Source organism: Leguminivora glycinivorella, chromosome 9 (genome assembly GCF_023078275.1).
Source record: "Leguminivora glycinivorella isolate SPB_JAAS2020 chromosome 9, LegGlyc_1.1, whole genome shotgun sequence".
Lineage (NCBI taxonomy): Eukaryota > Metazoa > Arthropoda > Insecta > Lepidoptera > Tortricidae > Leguminivora > Leguminivora glycinivorella.
Genome location: NC_062979.1, coordinates 16826294 through 16843956, shown reverse-complemented (window position 1 = coordinate 16843956; position 17663 = coordinate 16826294). Strand labels below are relative to the sequence as shown.

Below are 17663 nucleotides of genomic sequence, written 5' to 3'. Positions count from 1 at the left end.
TGGTCGTGACACCAGCGACGAGCACATCGAACCCGCAGGCAGATTTCTGACGACATTTGCCTCGGCGATAACAAATGATCCTGACGTTGGAATTCCATTTGCTTTCTAATGGACTCTTTTGCTCTTGAATCCAAAAATCGTTTTGGTTGCATTGCAATGTACTGACAGTTCGTTTCTAGTGTCAAAAGTAACCAAAGAGCAGCACCGACCTAGAGAATAATACCAAAGAGTACTTAAATACTTAAATGATTATCGACATGAAGGTCGCAACAATGAGCTTAAGAACCCAAAAGATAAATACGCATCACCCTAATAGTTTCAGCGTGATTGAAATAAGGTCTGAACTCTGGACCTTCAATTGTGCCGAACAGACGTAGCCCAATTATATAACTTGAATATGGAGACAACATTCTTGGTGAACTTATAGTTACCTATACCAAAATTATAGGTAAGTACTTAAGTAGATAATTAAGTAGCTTTGATAAAGTAAGACTTGTTGACTCTAAACAAAATTAGCATGGAACCCTTGAACAAGGGTTCTATTTACAAATCAACGTCTGCTTTGGACTGTACCCTAATACTTTGAGTTGTTGTAAAAAGGATTGTTTACACCCCTTATCACCAACGTAGCCGCTTAGTTTATGCAAGTTTCCATAACAGGACGTCCTAATACCAACATTCTTTTCTCTAGTACCTTTCCAATTTTTAGTTGAACCTTGCACTATGAATGGTAATCTAGGTTTATTGCTCCTGTTCTCTGTTTACGGATTGTCTGATGAGTGTTTTCTGACGGAGGTGAAGAGTCTACTGGAAGGATGCGATCACTTGACGGGGCTGAACATCACCAGTGTTGGGGGGACGATAGTTGACGATCACAACTGTGACGTGCTGCTGCCGAAGCAAGTGTTTATTGAGGAGCCACTGTTTCAATATGACTTAGCTGACTCGGTAAGTACCTAGTGTGACAACCTCTTAAATAAGTACTTATTTTTAATTTACTTTGCATGTAAGTCTTACATGCAAAGTAAATTAAAAACGCTTAAGTAATTATATCGAAGTAGTCATTTGTTTCACGGGACATTAATATAGTCGTTGTTTAGTTTAACCCTTTTTAGCGTACTTACCTCAAAATGGAAAAACGGAACCCTTATAATATCACTCGGGCGTCTGTCTGTCACAGCCAATTTTCTCCGATACTACTGAACCGATTAACTTGTTCCTAATGTTCCTATGCGTGATGCGTGAAGAAATGAACCAAGACCGTTGTGAAAATTTGAGCTTTGTGGGGGTTTCAAGGCACAAGACAAACTTTGCTCCCAAGTGAAAAATTAAAACGTTCAACACACCAACTTGAGGGAAACACTCCTAAAAGTACCTAAAAATGAAATCTGTGTAAAATGTAATCTCAGAATGTTAAGATTAAGTCTAGTAGGTACTTACCTTTTGAACAAGCGGCCTTTTAAACAAACAAGATCCTTGACAGTGTTTACATATTTACCTGCGTAATTATGTATGTTTGCAGAAAAAGTACTACACTATCTTTATGGTGGACCCAGATGCTCCACCGCAGTTGGACGGAGAGTTTTTCCTTCACATGTTGAAATTCAACGTTCCAGTAAGTCATATCACAGAGTTACTCATCTGTGTATAGTAAATATTTCTTACGGTAGTTTTCAACTAATAGTTTTTCTTTGACAGGGCTCGGCTTTAAAAGCTAAGGAGGGCAGTAAAACCAATGGAGTCGATTACCGCCGTAAGTAACAAAAAAATTCGAAAATTTTAACTAAGTACCTACAGGTATACTTAGTTATAATTCTCGAAATAGTTTAGTAACTTCTATAGATCTTGTGTTTAGTTGTTACCTTTACCACTTTACGCCTACCCTAATACTAATTATACAAAAAGTTTACCTATCTAAAGGAAGTTTATCTCAGACCATAAGCAGTGAATTTAGGAAAATAAGACTATTCAATTTGAACCCTTATCAAGTTATCACCCCTATTTTGAGCATTGAGTAATTATTACTTCGTATAGAGGAGCTATAGCAAACAACGAACGTGTCACAGCCTGTAAGCTGAAGGCGGGGCGAGGGGGCGGGGTGTGAACCAATGGCCTGCTTCCGTAACGTCGCAAGCGCTACGATTTTACTCGGCGCTTACGACCTTTCGGTCGCGATGATGAGCCCTGCATAGAGTGCATAGATTAGAAGTCGTAGTATAGAAGTGACATGGGTTTACATGGGCATTTTTTAAATTTATGACTCAATTAGCGTGAGTTGTTAACAAAAAACATAAATCGCTGTTAGTTTTGTAATGATAATCAAGCTTGAAATCTGTATTTAAAACTTTTTTCACGTTCTAAATTTAGATTATAGCTTAGTATAATTCACGATGTTTTTATTGAAATTCCATGCTTAATTATCGTTGCAAAACTGACAGCGATTTAACTTTTTTTTAACAACTCTGTGAGTCCCAATTTTTTTAAATGCCCACATTTCTTAAAGCTGCATACGGACTGAGCGTACATGTGTACACGTAGCCGCAACTGGATATTAGTTATTTATGTGACATTTGCATAATGGTAGGCATTAAAACATAAGTGTTGTTTTTGTTGTGTTAATAAGATAACATGAGTGTTTTAATGCCTAATTATGTATAGTCGCACACATAACTTTATCTACATCCATGTATGTATGGGCGCGGGTTTATCGTCCCATATAAAATTTGAATTTTGCGCGTTTTTATACTCTCATAATTTGCTTGACCGTCTACCTACCCAAATTCATTCAGGCATGTTAGGTACTGCACTTACATTTACATACTCACATGAAATTCGACACGCGTATTGAGAATCTGTTATAGACCGACATGTCGGAAAACTGCAATTCTGACAATAATAATTAAATAACCTTTTTTGCGTCGATAAATGTATATAATTTAATGTATGATAGGAAACTTGAACTAACTTGCGATATTGTCACGTCTGCTTTTGTTGCATTTTTTACTCTTTGGTTTCAACGAAACATGGCCGCCGCAACATGGCGCTTCGGCATGAGTTTATATTGATACATTTTTTAAAAAGTAAGCGTGTTTAAACAAAAATGCAGTAAACCTACGTATGAAAAGTCACTCCTTGGCTTTTGTTACATTTTCCTGAGTTTGTACAGTACCTCACTACACATGACGGCATTATTTAGACGAAATATTTTTCATTGCGATACGTCAATCTACCACAGCCGTTCGGCACAGACTAAGCGCGTTTGTGCTGATCAGCTCTAAGTGTTGTTACACAAAATCAAGTTGAGGTGCCCTCTCTAGTTAACATAATTACTCAAAGATTTTGAGAAGATTATTTGATTCGTGTTTTATATAGCTTACAGACTGCCAGCGCCACCTGTCAGCACGGGCCCGCACCGCTACATGACGCTGCTGTACGAGCAAGCCGACGGCAACAACTTCCTCCCGCACGCCGGCCTGAGTCGCCACCGGTTCTCCATCTCTGATTGGATGCGCGGCAAGAACCTCTGCGGTCCGGTCGCGGCGACGCAGTTCCGCGTGCAATACTAGGTGGCGCTAATAGTAATTCTTTGTACAGTTCTAGGTGGCGCCAAATTTGATTATCAAAATTTTGTATAATTATAATATAGCTCTAAAAAACTATCGAAACGAAAAAAACAGCACGTCTAGCACATCCTGCTTTGTCTCGAACTAATCAACATAACTATACCATGACAGGGTGAGATGTGCTGGACACGTGTCATAATTGTGGCAAGGGTAAGTACTATCCTCCCAACTTTTAGAAGTTGCCTTTGCAACTTTTGGAAGCAGTTAGATGCCAATATACATGACAATTGTTATAAAATAAAATTTTATAATATCAAGAAACGTTTCAGTAATCATTTGATTGTTTACAAAAGCTTCTTCTCTTTTTAAAACTTTACACATTAGAACAACGTCACGATTTAAGTCACAGTCACAGATCCACCTCATCACTCCTCTTACAAACTAACTACATCATCCTGAAGAATCATCACTCGTGTCTGTAGAAATAAAGATGGAAGTGCTAGAAATTGGCATATTTCTTTTTCTATTTATTCCTGTTGATGTACTCGCTTCAGGTCTGTCCGAATACGGACTGTTTAAAATACTTGCATCTTTACATCTACCCTGAGTACCTCTGTAATTTGATTTTTTGTTTTTGGTAGTTTTGTTCTTGGACGTACCAGCTTTCGCTTCTGAATTGCATTTACATTTTCTCTTACTTCTATTTGTAGAACTAATAAAGTTATTAACTTGCGTAGTACTTTTAAAATACTGAGTTGGATATCTAGAGAAATTCTTCAACAAATCAACCACAAACGGCGGACGCCTTTCTGCACCGCTACTCCACCTGATTTGCTGAACGTCTACAAAACTTGTAACATCGCAATCTGTAAACTTTTCATACAATCTTGTCTCTCTAAGATTACCAAATATATCCTTAAGAGCTTGCACTTCTAATGATTTTAGGTCTCTGTTATTGTTTTCAAGCCAACTGAGTACAAGGATTGGTCTTAAATACAATTTGTACGCAAGTACCTTTTTTGCAACAGATTCTTGAGGAGTTCTTAAAATCTTGTCCTTTAGTCTAGTCCATTCTTTTACGAATTTTGGATTTGACATATCAAATCCTTTCTCGTATCATAGTGGATTGTTTTATTTAAAAACATTTATGAACCGTTTAATTCATTTGCTTACTCCAAAGTTGTGTAACTTGCGGAAAATAAATACTATTTCCATACAAATGTTTGACAGGCATTCTGCTTGACATACTGTCAGCCCATAAAGTGCAGTATACACCTGTCCTGTATCCTGTATGCGTCTAAGGACGGGTATAGTAGGTATGTATAGTCTGTTCGGAAAGTGAAGAGTCATGGAATGTATTGGACAAATTGGACCCCACGGTTGGACCCCATCACCCCAGGATGCATTTCACGACTCTTCACTTTCCGAACAATCATATGTATTTCATAAAGAACGAAGAGAAAGTAAAAAAGGGGGATTTTAAAATTAAAGTTTATATATTTTTTAAACATAATATTTACACAAATTGTATGTCAGTGAGCTAACAAGTTCTGAAAAGGTGATATCAACAGCAATGTCAACAGCACCACAAACCGATTACTGACAGATATCACCAGTAAAATTATTATTGAGACAAAGGAACCCATAAATCAATTGAATACAATAGTTAAAAATTCCTTAGGTGTATTCACGTTTTTTAATTGTTTGTGGTGTAAGCTAACAATTTAAAAATTAGCATAAAATTGTAATAAAATTAATTTAAGCACAGTGTTATAATAAGATAGGTACAGTAAAATGGGGTGACTTTGAAAAGGAGGCAACTATAACACTTTAATGTGAACTACAGGTACTTTAAATTTCAAACAGTTTAGCTACCCAAGAATAATTATGTTATTATAATAATTTAAAAACAATCAAGGTATTACTACAAGTCACCCCATTTGAAAGTTTGTAACTTTTTATATATTAAATACATCAGTAACAAGGCCGGCGGCCACGGTGACGCCGGCGACGCGCAGCATCACCCGCCCCAGCTCCTTCACGTCTTTATAGCGCTCTATACTAATGGGCTTGCTCACTTCTATATCCACTATCGCCACCGAGTTATTCCCCAAACAACGAGGCTTTTTCTTAATCACTTCTCCTGTACTTTTATTCAAAAGAGCCTTCAGTTTTACAATATGAGCAGACTCTACCAAAGACTGATGGTGTAAAAGCACAGGGTATCCCTTAGTTATAGGAGCTTTCACATTGAAAACTACAAGTCTTGCCTCAAAACGACTGGCTATCGGCACCTGTTGGATTGGATCACTCAATATATACCCAGCTGCAACATTTTGAATATCTATCCCAGACAACGTGACACTAACTTGGTCACCAGCAAAAGCTACATTGTTTGGTACGTCATTGATAGCCAAACTCTTCACTTCGGCAACTTCTTTTGTGGGACATACCATAACCTTATCACCCTTGTTAAGTATACCATTTTCGATCCGCCCAGCTACACAAAAACCTGAGCCAGTCCCTTTGAATATATCATTGATAGACATGCGCAGGGGTTTAGATACAGGCCTCTCTGGGACATTAAATTTGTCAATTACATCTAATAGACAAGGGCCATTATACCATTTTAGCAACTCTGGTTCAGTTGATGGTTTAATCAAGTTTTCGCCTGTTAGTCCTGAGCATGGAACATAGGTTACATCAGAATCCTTAAATCCAGCCTGTTTTAAAAATGCTTTAAGTTTCTTTGAAATTTCATTAAACCTCTCCTGTGACCAGTTAGTAGTATCAAGTTTATTTACAGCAACAGCCAGCTGACTGACTCCGAGGGATCTCACAAGTAAGGCATGCTCACGAGTTTGACCCCCAAGGTCAAACCCAGATTCAAACTCACCCCGAGTTGCATCAACAACTAGCATGGCAACATCAGCTTGCCCCGCACCAGTTATCATATTTGGGATGAAATCTGCATGGCCTGGAGCATCCAAAATCACAATTCTTTTGGTTTTAGTTTCAAATTGTGCTCGGCCAACATCCATTGTGATGCCTCTGTTTCTTTCCTCGCCAGTTTCATCGAGCACCCAAGCATACATGAAACTTTGCTTCCCTATCTTTTTACTCTCCTGTTCATATTTGTGTAAGGTTCTCTGACTGACTTCACCCAGGTCACAGAGTAAGCGTCCCATGAGAGTTGATTTACCCGCATCAACATGACCAATTACTACTATGTACAGATGATCTTTATCAGCACCTCTTTCATTTGAATACAAAACATTAGGATCAATTTTGTTTTCTTTTAATTTTCCTAAGCTTTTATTTTCATCGGGTACATCACTCTTCAAAGTTCTCACTCCTGCGGGTGATTGATCTCGAGGTGTTTGAGGCTGGCTTGTAGTTTTCTCTTGTTCTACATTAAATCCCTTTATAGCACTTGAAGACTTAGGCTCCAGATTTGTGGTTATTACTTTTGGTGCATCTATTGTGGAAATGACAGCAGCCTTGGGAATATTGACAGTAATCACTGGTTTAGGAGTGTCCTTTACTTTGGGTGCTTGTTCACACTTTTTAGCATTCAAAATACTATCAAGGGCTACACTACAATCAAAATTGTGCTTTAATGCAGCTTCCATGAGAATGTTCTCTGGTACTGTATCAGCCAAGACATTTCGCAGCTCATCTAAGCATGACATAAGTTTGGCTTCGTCGAGCTCAGAGAGATTTAAAGAGCGAATGTCAAGTGACTCGCTGCGCTCGAGCGACGGCCGCGAGGTATCTGCCTCACCTTCAGTTTCCTCCTCAATGTTGGCATGACTTTCTAGAAAGTGAGATATAGCTTGCTGATTCCGGGAGCGATCGTACAAGAACTGTGCAGAATCATTCGGCGACAAACAGCTGTCTTCCTCCACTGAATGCCCGTAAAATTCGTCGTCATCGTAGTCGTAGGAATAACTCCTATTTCTAAAGTTTCTATGGCGCGCCATTGTCTCTTTTTAATTCTGGAATATTAGTTAACGACACCTCATGTTTGTTATTTTTACTCCATAGGTTTCCTAAAAACAAAAACATCAATTTATGGCCTGAATATAGAGATATGTACAGTAAAAATGTATTCATTAATGGTTGTGTATCGTATGTAAAGACTTACCGGAGAGATTAATTTAGGTAACGAAGCCTACGTAGTCGGAAACATCTTGTGATATTTCTTGATATTGCAAATTTTAACCACATTTACACAATGCGTGTAATATTCTTTGACACTTTGGACAATATTCATTCAAGTTGACATTTACATTTCGACTCGATACGACACACGGGTGCACACGGGGTATACACGAAACACTACAACGAAGGCTGCTAAAGGTAGTTTTATACATGCGTATTTTTTCTGCTGGATAAAATAAATATTAATTGTATTATGGATTGATTTTCTTAATCATATTAATTTGGCTGTATACTGTATAGTCCTAACGTGACCCTAAAGAAAGAGATTACATTTTTTTCGCTATAACTTATCGATGACCTCAGGATGGTCCGGTGGTGTGTTAGACCCATTACATTTACTCGATCACATAAAGCTAGGAACATACTACGCGGACGTCCGTCGTAAATCGACCGCGACCGCGACCGATCAGTGTGCACGGAACAAAACATCCAGCGAGCCAGATTTCGATCGGACGTCCATGCGCTCAAGGCCACGTCCACGTCCGTTGACCGATAGTTTGCACGGTTAAGCTAGGAACATACTACGCGGACGTCCGTCGTAAATCGACCGCGGACGGGAATCTGGACAATGAAATTACACATAGCCGTGCAAACTATCGGTCGACGGACGTGGACGTGGCCTTGAGCGCATGGACGTCCGATCGAAATCTGGCTCGCTGGATGTTTTGTTCCGTGCACACTGATCGGTCGCGGTCGCGGTCGATTTACGACGGACGTCCGCGTAGTGTGTTCCTAGCTTTATGTGTATTTCCATTGTCCAGATTCCCGTCCGCGGTCGATTTACGACGGACGTCCGCGAAGTATGTTCCTAGCTTAAATAAGTTGAATGGTGGGTTTGGAACGCGCATTTGTTTGACATTGACATAATTGGAAAATGGAAAGTGACACGAGACGGAAACAATCTTTGTTATTGAGAGAACATTTTTCAAATCACAATAAAAACCAAGTAAACGTTTAAAGTTTATTTGAAATGTGTACTACTAAAAACGGAATTGAATAATCTTCATTAGCTTTTGTCTAGGAAGGGTGAACAATGGAGTCTCATCCCCTTAATTTGGTAACTACGCGTTTATATTTTCTGCATACATTTTCTAACGTCGATTTTTCTAAGACTACTGTTTTATTTTAGGCACATCAACAACATCGTCGTGCTGAAGCTCATCTAATAAACAATCGATATGATGAAGCGATGCAGTGCCATCACAATGCTGCTGAATTGTTGCTTGACGCTATGAAATCTACGACGTCTTCAGTAGCATTGGAGTCCATAACACTTCAACACAGCTATCACCTCAAACAAAAAGACCTTATTAAAATCAAGAAAGATCAATACGCGCGCGTCAAAAAGGCGATGGACACTATCAAATGCCTTGGCAAGGATCCATTCTCAAATCTTCAGGGTCATGAGTATGCAAAGCTGCAAGTTGCAATTTTCAGAGCTATAAATGAAACAGACTCTCTATTACACTTTTTATCTAATGCAAATGATAGCCCTGTAGAACAAAGGCTAATAAGAGACAAAATACTCCCTACTGGGGATGTTACAGATGGTTTTAAGACAGAGAAGACACATGAAACAGTCATAGAAGAATTACGAATACTGAGTCAAAATCTGCATTCTCTAGTCGAACAATTAGTACTGCAAGTGGAAGTCCTAAAAGATGAGAATGTCACATTAAAAGAGAGGGTGAATTATTTAGAAAAAGAGAGAGTGAGGTACCTGAACCTCCCTTCAAGTGACTTTCATCAAAACTTCTCCACCTTAAGCATGGGGACTGAGAGTTTGCCGATGGAATCAGCACAGAGAGTGCCTGTTATACCTGTACCAACCACATCAGCAGGCCCAGTTGACCCTACCTTTGACTTAACAGCTTTGCGAAATTAGCACTTAAAACAAATATTCATTGACATAGGGAATGTGATTGACAACATGGAGGAAAGTTAATTTTAGCCAGTTGCTAGCTAATTGCATGGTAATTGAACCCTGGTTACTAGTCTACTGGATCCCAAGAAAAATTGTGCAGCCACTAAGTTTTATGAAAGCATCTGTCCTGCCCTAGAGAATATGAAAATATATTGGGTGACTGTCAATAATAAAATTAGAAAATTGTTTTGTGTTCATTGATAGTTTTATTGGTGAAATTATTTATAGAAATAAAACTCCAGTTTCTTATATAGATATGTATTATTGCATATTGGTCTTACACAAAAATAAAATCGTACTCTTGTTTTACATGTAAAAATAAACTTCCCAATTTCTCAACCAGGAATAACTATATCTTACACCTAAAAGAAATCTATACATACATTAACAATCAATTAAACTAACAACAATTTTATATTTTTGGTAACATGGAATATTACAGCAAACACTATCAGCACTACAACATTACACATTATTGTTATTTTATTCTAGTTGAAATATTGTTATTACATACATATGGTCACTTAAATTAACTTTAATATTAACCTTTTGAACGCCAAGATCACCTAAAGGGGACATTACTAGCCATGCCCACAGAGCTAAAAACACTTATAAGTTCTGTGGTGTATAGTTCACCAATTTGAGTCCTAGGCCACCATAAAACCTTTTCACAGTAAACATCAAAGTGATTTCTATTGCAAACGAAGCACGGATTCAATGAGACAGGGTTCTAAAGTGAAATAGGATGCAAATTGGTTGACCATACATTGTATAAGTAACCTCCACACTTTCAAGTAAGATTTCCACTATAGTTGCGCTCGTGACCTAGGCCTACTATCATAGCTGGGCACCGTTAATCAAATAGTTAACTTCGTTAATCGCTAATCCGTTACTAAAAAAGTTAACTTTGTTAATCGTTAAAGCGATACATTTCGACAAATTTAACGTGAGTTAAAGTTAATCGTTAATCCGTTAACATGTGAAAAAAATGAACTTTTCTTTAAATATTTAGTTGCATCAGTATCCACTATAACGTATTATATTTCTGTAAAAGGCCGAAGTACAGCTAGCCTATTGAACTCTAGGCTGCACGTGGAAGGCAGTGATCGCCTGAGCTACTGCCAAGAGCTGTGTCAGGAGAGATGCTGGCGGTGACGGGACTGTTGTGGCACTTTGGGCGGTAGAGGCTAGGGAAGCGAATGTGGTCGTAAATGGCTCGAATTTGCTGCCCTATCACTACAACAGTCGCCATGGTAAAGCTTAGGATTCACCGAATCAAAGTTAGTAAAAGCAAATCCACGTGAAGAATACTTTTTTAGGTAATATTTCGGACTTTTAGCAATCGACATCGGTTAAACCTAAGATTTACCGGCAAATCATAGGATTTGCCGTACTTCGGGCTTTTATAGTAGCGTTCAGATCGTGTTTTTCGCAGCGCAGTTGGCGCCTGTGCCCTACTAGATTAACGGACTCGGAAAAATTTAACGGAAGTTAACGAGTCCGTTAACATTTTTTCAAGTTAATCCGTTAATCGAAATGTTAACTTCGTTAATTAACGATTAACGAGTTAATGCCCAGCTATGCCTACTATGTGTAACATTTTAGTTTATAATGCCAAGTATTCAAAGGGTTATGAATCTTAAGAAGTACATAAACGTTTAGGTACTACATGTTTGAAAAAGTAAATCCTACTAAGAAATGAGTTTGGTTCACAGTGCTGCAACACAATTTGATGAAAGAAGATTACAAAAATGTAAAGTTTTTATGCTACAAGCTCTTTGATAAAGATCACTCGGACCTGTGTAACTGTGCTGCTGATATTATGAAACTAGTATTAACAGATTCAATTCCAATAAATTCATCTAATATTTTACTTAGACCTAGGTGTTCTACAACTAAAACGAATACAAGGATCACATGAAACGTCACATGTTTAGGCTCAAGTCTGACCGGCGGCGAGCAAACGACTTACTTTAGGCTATTATTGCGCTCAAAAAAGGCACATGGTGTATGCACGATAATCATTAAATATTTTCCGACTGAAAAAAATAGTATCGTAGTCTTTCGTTAATCGTCGACGGTCAGACAGCTGCCTCGTCAAGTCGTTTGGGTGCAATGTGTGCCAAAGAAATACACGTAAGTGAGTGTTCGAAAAAGGAGGTGAATCAACAGAAGATAATCAACATCAATCAATGCACCTAGCATTAGGGTAATGCCGAAAGTCGCATAAAAATCACAATTATTTCCATCATATCATCCCCTTTCGGAATTACCCTAATGCACCTTATGCATTACCGAAAATGTAATGATAAAGAGAATGTACCTGGTACCAGCGCCTCAGATGGCCCAAGGCCCAACATGATCTTTATTTTCTGATTTTTAACATAAACTTGCAGTTTTGATTATGGTCTTATTAATAACGAACGTGGACAGATAATTTAAGCTCATGCACACTTACAAACGCATGGAATTTTGAAAGCTTAACAACCGGACCATCTTACGCCCCAGCACCTTATCCGCAATAGTCCGGTACACCTCTTAGGGCCACTTGCACCAACGAAAATGGAGGGTTAATCCACCATTTTATATGGAATTTGACTAACCCTGAGTAACAGCCCACTAACCAGTGGTTGGTGCAAGTGGGCATTAGTAATTATATATAGGAGACACTTTATCTGCGTCTGACCATTCATGATCTGAAATGACTTGTTTACAAATGAATACCTTAGTTACATGTATGAACTACTTTTTATATTTGACACATTTTAGAACTGTAATAAACTGCTAGAAATGTAAGTAAGTAAGTATATGAATCTTTGAAACAGACTAACTCAACTACTAGACGGAGCACATTAAGACAATAAAATTGACCAGATTTATAAGTGCAAACAATAATAAAATATACAAACGATGAATGGGATCGCCACGACTTATTTCAATTATGAATTAGAACTCAAAATAATTTACGTAACTTGGGATATTATACAGCGAAATTAAGATTTTGTTTTTACATGTAATTTAGTGATTTTCGCAAGTAAAGTTGAACTTATGTGTGATATCCCGGTACTCTTTTATGTGAAATTGTGTATGAGTGTGTAGTCTGTGTCCTAAATAAAAGGACATGATATGAATTTAAAAAACATAATATGATATTTTGTAAGTGGTGGCACGTAAGTTTAGCGCTGAGTGAAATGTGGAGGGGATAGCTGCGCATGGGGACGCATACCCTTCGCCCCCTGTAATCCCCCGAGATACCTGTTTTTGACTTCAGCGCAATAACGGTCAGCGCTAGAGTTACATGATGCCGCTACTTGTACATTCCTACTAGAGTTCTATTTTATTCCTAATTATGCAATTCCTACAGGCATGGTTATTTGTTAAATGTCAATTTCGAATTTCGCGCCTTGCGAATCCGTCTCGCGCTTGACGATCCTTACGTCAATGTCATGTCACTTGTCTTGTTTAAGCGGCTACTCTGTGACACATGTTTTACGAGTGTATTTTTATAAATTAGCTTATAATTAAACGTTATTTCTAGTAAACTCTCGTTTAATTCATCAGGTTATGGGCCCAGTAAAGCCCAGAAAAGAAGACAGTGCAATAACTCTCAGAAAAAGTGATAATTTGTGGACATAAAAATCGGCCTAGAACAATCAGTGACTTGCAGTTTTTATTTCGTCAAATAAGTGTTATTTCGTTTGTGTTAACCAATAAAACACTTGAAAATGGCATCGAATAGCCAAATGGCATTAATTGAAAAATTAACCGGCCGTGCTAACTACGCTACATGGCGATTTGCAGTAAAAACTTATCTTCAACACGAAGAGTTGTGGGATTGTGTTGAACCGGCTGAAGGTGCAAAAGTAGATACAAAACTAGACACAAAAGCAAAATCAAAGATAATTCTTCTTGTGGATCCTACAAATTATGTGCACATTCAGGAGGCCAGCACCGCCAAAGAAGTATGGGAGAAACTGTCAAGTGCGTTCGACGACTCTGGGCTGACACGCCGAGTCGGCTTGCTGCGTGATCTTTGTAATACCTCGTTAAATGGATGTCAAAATGTAGAAGAATATGTGAGCAAAATTATGAACACTGCACATAAGCTCCGGAACATAGGCTTCAAAGTAGATGATGAATGGCTCGGAACACTGCTACTCTCCGGTCTACCAGAATCGTATCAGCCTATGATCATAGCTATTGAAAGCTCTGGCATGAAAATTACCTCTGACTCTGTGAAATCAAAATTATTCGGGATCGGCTCTAAGCCCGTACCTCTTCCTGCTTATTATGGACGCCTTGTCGTCGGACATACAGGAGGAGGTACCCTGGTGTATGCTTTTCGCCGATGACATTGTGCTTGTCGGTGAAGACGGACACGAGGTACAGAGCAGACTCGAGACATGGCGGCAAAGGCTGGAGAATGTTGGCTTGAAGATCAGCAGATCTAAAACAGAACATATGTTCTGTGATTTCGGCGGTCTCTCTAGTTTTGCTGCCATAGAACTCGATGGCACTTTATTGCCGGTCTGCTCCGACTTCAAGTACCTTGGCTCGCTCGTACAGTGCGATGGCGATATCGATCGGGACGTGAAAAACCGGATTAGCACAGGGTGGATGAAATGGCGACAGGTTACGGGAACTATTTGCGACGCCCGGATGCCTCTTCGATTGAAGGGTAAAATTTATAAATCCATCATCAGACCTGTCGTCATGTATGGATCAGAGTGCTGGGCCCTAAAGGTGATGGATGAAAAGAGATTGCATGTAACAGAGATGAGAATGTTAAGATGGATGTGTGGCGTGACAAGGATGGATAAGATAAAAAATGAGTATATAAGAGGAAGCCTGAAAGTTGCACCGATAGTAGAAAAAGTAAGAGCTAATCGTCTGGCATGGTATGGGCATGTGATGCGAAGGGATGAAAGTCATGTGACGAGAAAGGCATTGCGAATGAGTGTGGAAGGAAGTAACGGGAGAGGAAAACCGAGGAAAAGGTGGATGGATTGCGTGAGAGATGATATGAAGCGAAAGCAAGTGAATGATGAAATGACGGATGATAGGGAGGTATGGAAGCGGAAGACATGCTGCGCCGACCCCAAATGAATGGGATAAGGGCAGGCGAATGATGATGTGAAATCAAAATTATTGCAAGATGTCAGATGTACTGAGATGGATTCAACAGTATTTCTTGCTAATAAGAAGACACATAGAAGTAACAAGAAGCAGACTAAAGGGCCTAGGTGTTATTCTTGCAATAAATATGGCCATAAAAGCCCAGAGTGCAAAGAAAAGCCAAAGAATGCACAGCATCATAGTCACAGGTCAAGCAGTGCGTCATACGCTGCAGTGTTCATAGCTACAACAAGTCAAGATGATGTGTGGTATATAGACTCAGGAGCAGCTTATCATCTTACTAAGGATAAAAATTTGCTACAAAATGAGACAACCCCTGTGATAAAGAATATTAAAGTTGCCAACAAAGAAGTGGTATCTGTGCATAGCTCAGGACAAGTAACTTTAGATACTTGTGATGATAAAGCCAAGGAGCACAAAGTGCTATTTACAAATGTACTGTATATTCCTGAGCTGGCTAACAATCTTCTTTCCGTCAGTCAGATTGCAAAAACTGGAGGCAGAGTGAATTTTCACGACACAGGCTGTACTATAACAAACAAGAGAGGTCAGATAGTAGCTACAGGAACTCACATCAACAACATGTACCGGCTAGATATGCCTGAAAAAGGCTATGCATGCATGTCTGAGGTTGAAAAAGAAGAGGATACTTACCGGTGGCACCAGAGAATGGGACATCTTAACTTTCAGAGTCTAAATAAAATGACTGAAAATGCTGAAGATGTAAATTTCTCAGAGAAAATAGAAAATCTGACATGCATAACATGCAAGGAAGGTAAACAGACCCGATTACCTTTTAAAAGTGAAGGCCCCAAAGCTGAAAGTTTACTAGAAGTGGTTCACTCTGACTTATGTGGGCCCATGGAAACTCCGTCGCTTGGTGGAGCCAAATACTTCATTACATTTGTTGATGATTTCTCAAAGAAAGTGTATGTGTACTTTCTCCACAACAAATCAGATGCTTTAGAAAAATTTAAAGAATTTAGAAATGAAGTAGAGAATCAGCTCAATGTCAGGATCAAGGTGATTCGTACGGATGGTGGAACCGAATATGTCAACAAGAAATTCTCCGACTACTTGAAAGGTGCAGGTATCATACACCAAACAACCACACCGTATAGCCCAGAGAGCAATGGGGTCTCAGAGCGAATGAACAGAAGCTTAGTCGAACGAGCAAGATGTATGCTTCAGAACGCCAACTTACCAAAGAAATATTGGGCTGACGCAGTTCACACCGCTGCCTATGTGATCAACCGCTCTCCGACTAAGTCATTATCATTCAAAACTCCTGAAGAAATGTGGTCTGGACGAAAGCCAAATGTGAAACACATGCGCATATTTGGCTGTGAAGCTATGGTCCACCTGCCCAAGGAGAAACGCAAGAAGTGGGATCCCAAAGCACACAAAATGATTTTCATAGGATATTGTGATCATTCTAAAGGTTACCGATTTATAGTACCGGGGACTACTACAGTGATAAAGAGCAGAGATGCTATATTTCTAGAGTTTACTGTCAAGAGAGATTATGTTCCTGTTGAAATATCTTCAAAAGATTCGGCAGAAAACAATAATACTCATGAGATGTCAAAGGAAAGTGTCAGTGATACAGATAATTCAAGTTTTGACACCTCATATGATACAGTATGTGAAAACAGATCCACCTCAGATAGTGACTATGTACCTGATACTTCTCTGGATACACCGATAGTCAATAAGATGGAGCTGAGACCTAGACAGAATAAGGGTACTAAGAGATCAGAAGAAAGTACTTATCTGTGCTTAAAAGCCATACCTCCGGAAAATGTTCCTGCTTCATATAAAGAAGCGATCAAGTCACCAGCTGCAGAAAAGTGGAGAAAATCCATAAAAGAAGAATTGGATGCTCATGAGATAAACAATACCTGGACATTGGTAGAAAAACCCCCAAATGCTAAAGTCATAGGATGCAAATGGGTGTTCCGTGTCAAAGAAGAACCAACAGGTCAGCGTTACAAATCACGCCTGTGTGCTAAGGGATATGCACAGACAGCAGGTATTGATTATCAAGAAACCTTCGCACCAACTGTAAGGTATGATTCTATTCGATTACTACTCTCTGTGGCTGTTCAACAAAACCTCAAAATGGTTCAACTAGACGTCAAGACAGCTTTCCTTTATGGTGAGCTTGAAGAAACCATATACATGACTCCCCCAGAAGGACTTCCTCATGAAGAAAATATGGTATGTAAACTTAACAAATCATTATATGGTTTAAAGCAAGCGCCCCGATGTTGGAACAGCAAATTTGATTCAGTGTTGAAAAAGTTTGGCTTTGTCAATAGTAAAGCTGACCAGTGTGTCTATATTGGTCAAGTTCATAATAAGAAATGTTATCTATGTCTATATGTTGATGATGGATTATTATTCTCGACAGATGAAACAGTTTTAAAAACAGTAACTACCGAATTGAATAAAGTTTTTAAAATTAAGATTCTGGATAAGCCTAGCAATTTTGTTGGGATGCAAATTGAAAGGTCCAATGACTATATATTTATTCATCAAACAAGATACATAGAGCAAATGTTGAATAAATTTAACATGCATGATGCTAATACCAACAGTGTTCCGGTCGACCCTCACATGAAGTTGCAAAAAGGAGAAGAAGAGCCTGAGAGGAGTCTGCCATATAGAGAAGCAGTGGGATCCCTCATGCACCTGGCAATTGTGAGTCGACCAGATATAATGTTTGCCGTCAACCTGGTGAGTCGATTTCTTAATTGCTATAATCAAACACATTGGAATGCGGTGAAAAGAATTTTCAAATATTTGAAAGAGAC

At 38.9% G+C, this 17663-nt stretch overlaps 2 protein-coding genes and 1 long non-coding RNA gene across 5 annotated transcripts; 1 reads left to right on the top strand and 2 right to left on the bottom strand.

Annotated features, from left to right (window-relative positions):
• The first annotated feature begins 682 nt into the window (after window positions 1-682).
• Window positions 683-9962, top strand: LOC125229697 (protein D2-like). 3 transcript variants are annotated; one of them, XM_048134602.1, is made up of 5 exons: window positions 683-948; window positions 1523-1615; window positions 1699-1753; window positions 3373-3566; window positions 8917-9053. In XM_048134602.1, exons 1-4 carry the CDS (start codon window positions 724-726, stop codon window positions 3564-3566), a joined length of 567 nt encoding a protein of 188 aa, XP_047990559.1. In that variant the 5' UTR covers window positions 683-723; the 3' UTR covers window positions 8917-9053. The 3 variants fall into 3 exon arrangements, with proteins under 3 accessions (XP_047990559.1, XP_047990558.1, XP_047990556.1); XM_048134601.1 differs by lacking the exons at window positions 683-948; window positions 1523-1615; window positions 1699-1753 and having other exon boundaries at window positions 3431-3566; window positions 8917-9962; XM_048134599.1 differs by lacking the exons at window positions 683-948; window positions 1523-1615; window positions 1699-1753; window positions 3373-3566 and adding an exon at window positions 8654-8844 and having other exon boundaries at window positions 8917-9962.
• LOC125229695 (protein HBS1) lies at window positions 5026-8026 on the bottom strand. Its single transcript, XM_048134597.1, has 2 exons — window positions 7711-8026; window positions 5026-7615 (listed from the first exon to the last, which is right to left on the bottom strand). The coding sequence occupies exon 2, from the start codon at window positions 7544-7546 to the stop codon at window positions 5522-5524; it is 2025 nt and encodes a 674-aa protein (XP_047990554.1). The 5' UTR covers window positions 7547-7615; window positions 7711-8026; the 3' UTR covers window positions 5026-5521.
• Window positions 9954-11889, bottom strand: LOC125229698. The gene is made up of 2 exons (XR_007177441.1): window positions 11300-11889; window positions 9954-10545 (listed from the first exon to the last, which is right to left on the bottom strand). It is a non-coding gene; the product is annotated as an uncharacterized LOC125229698 (long non-coding RNA).
• Between the last annotated feature and the right edge of the window lie 5774 nt (window positions 11890-17663).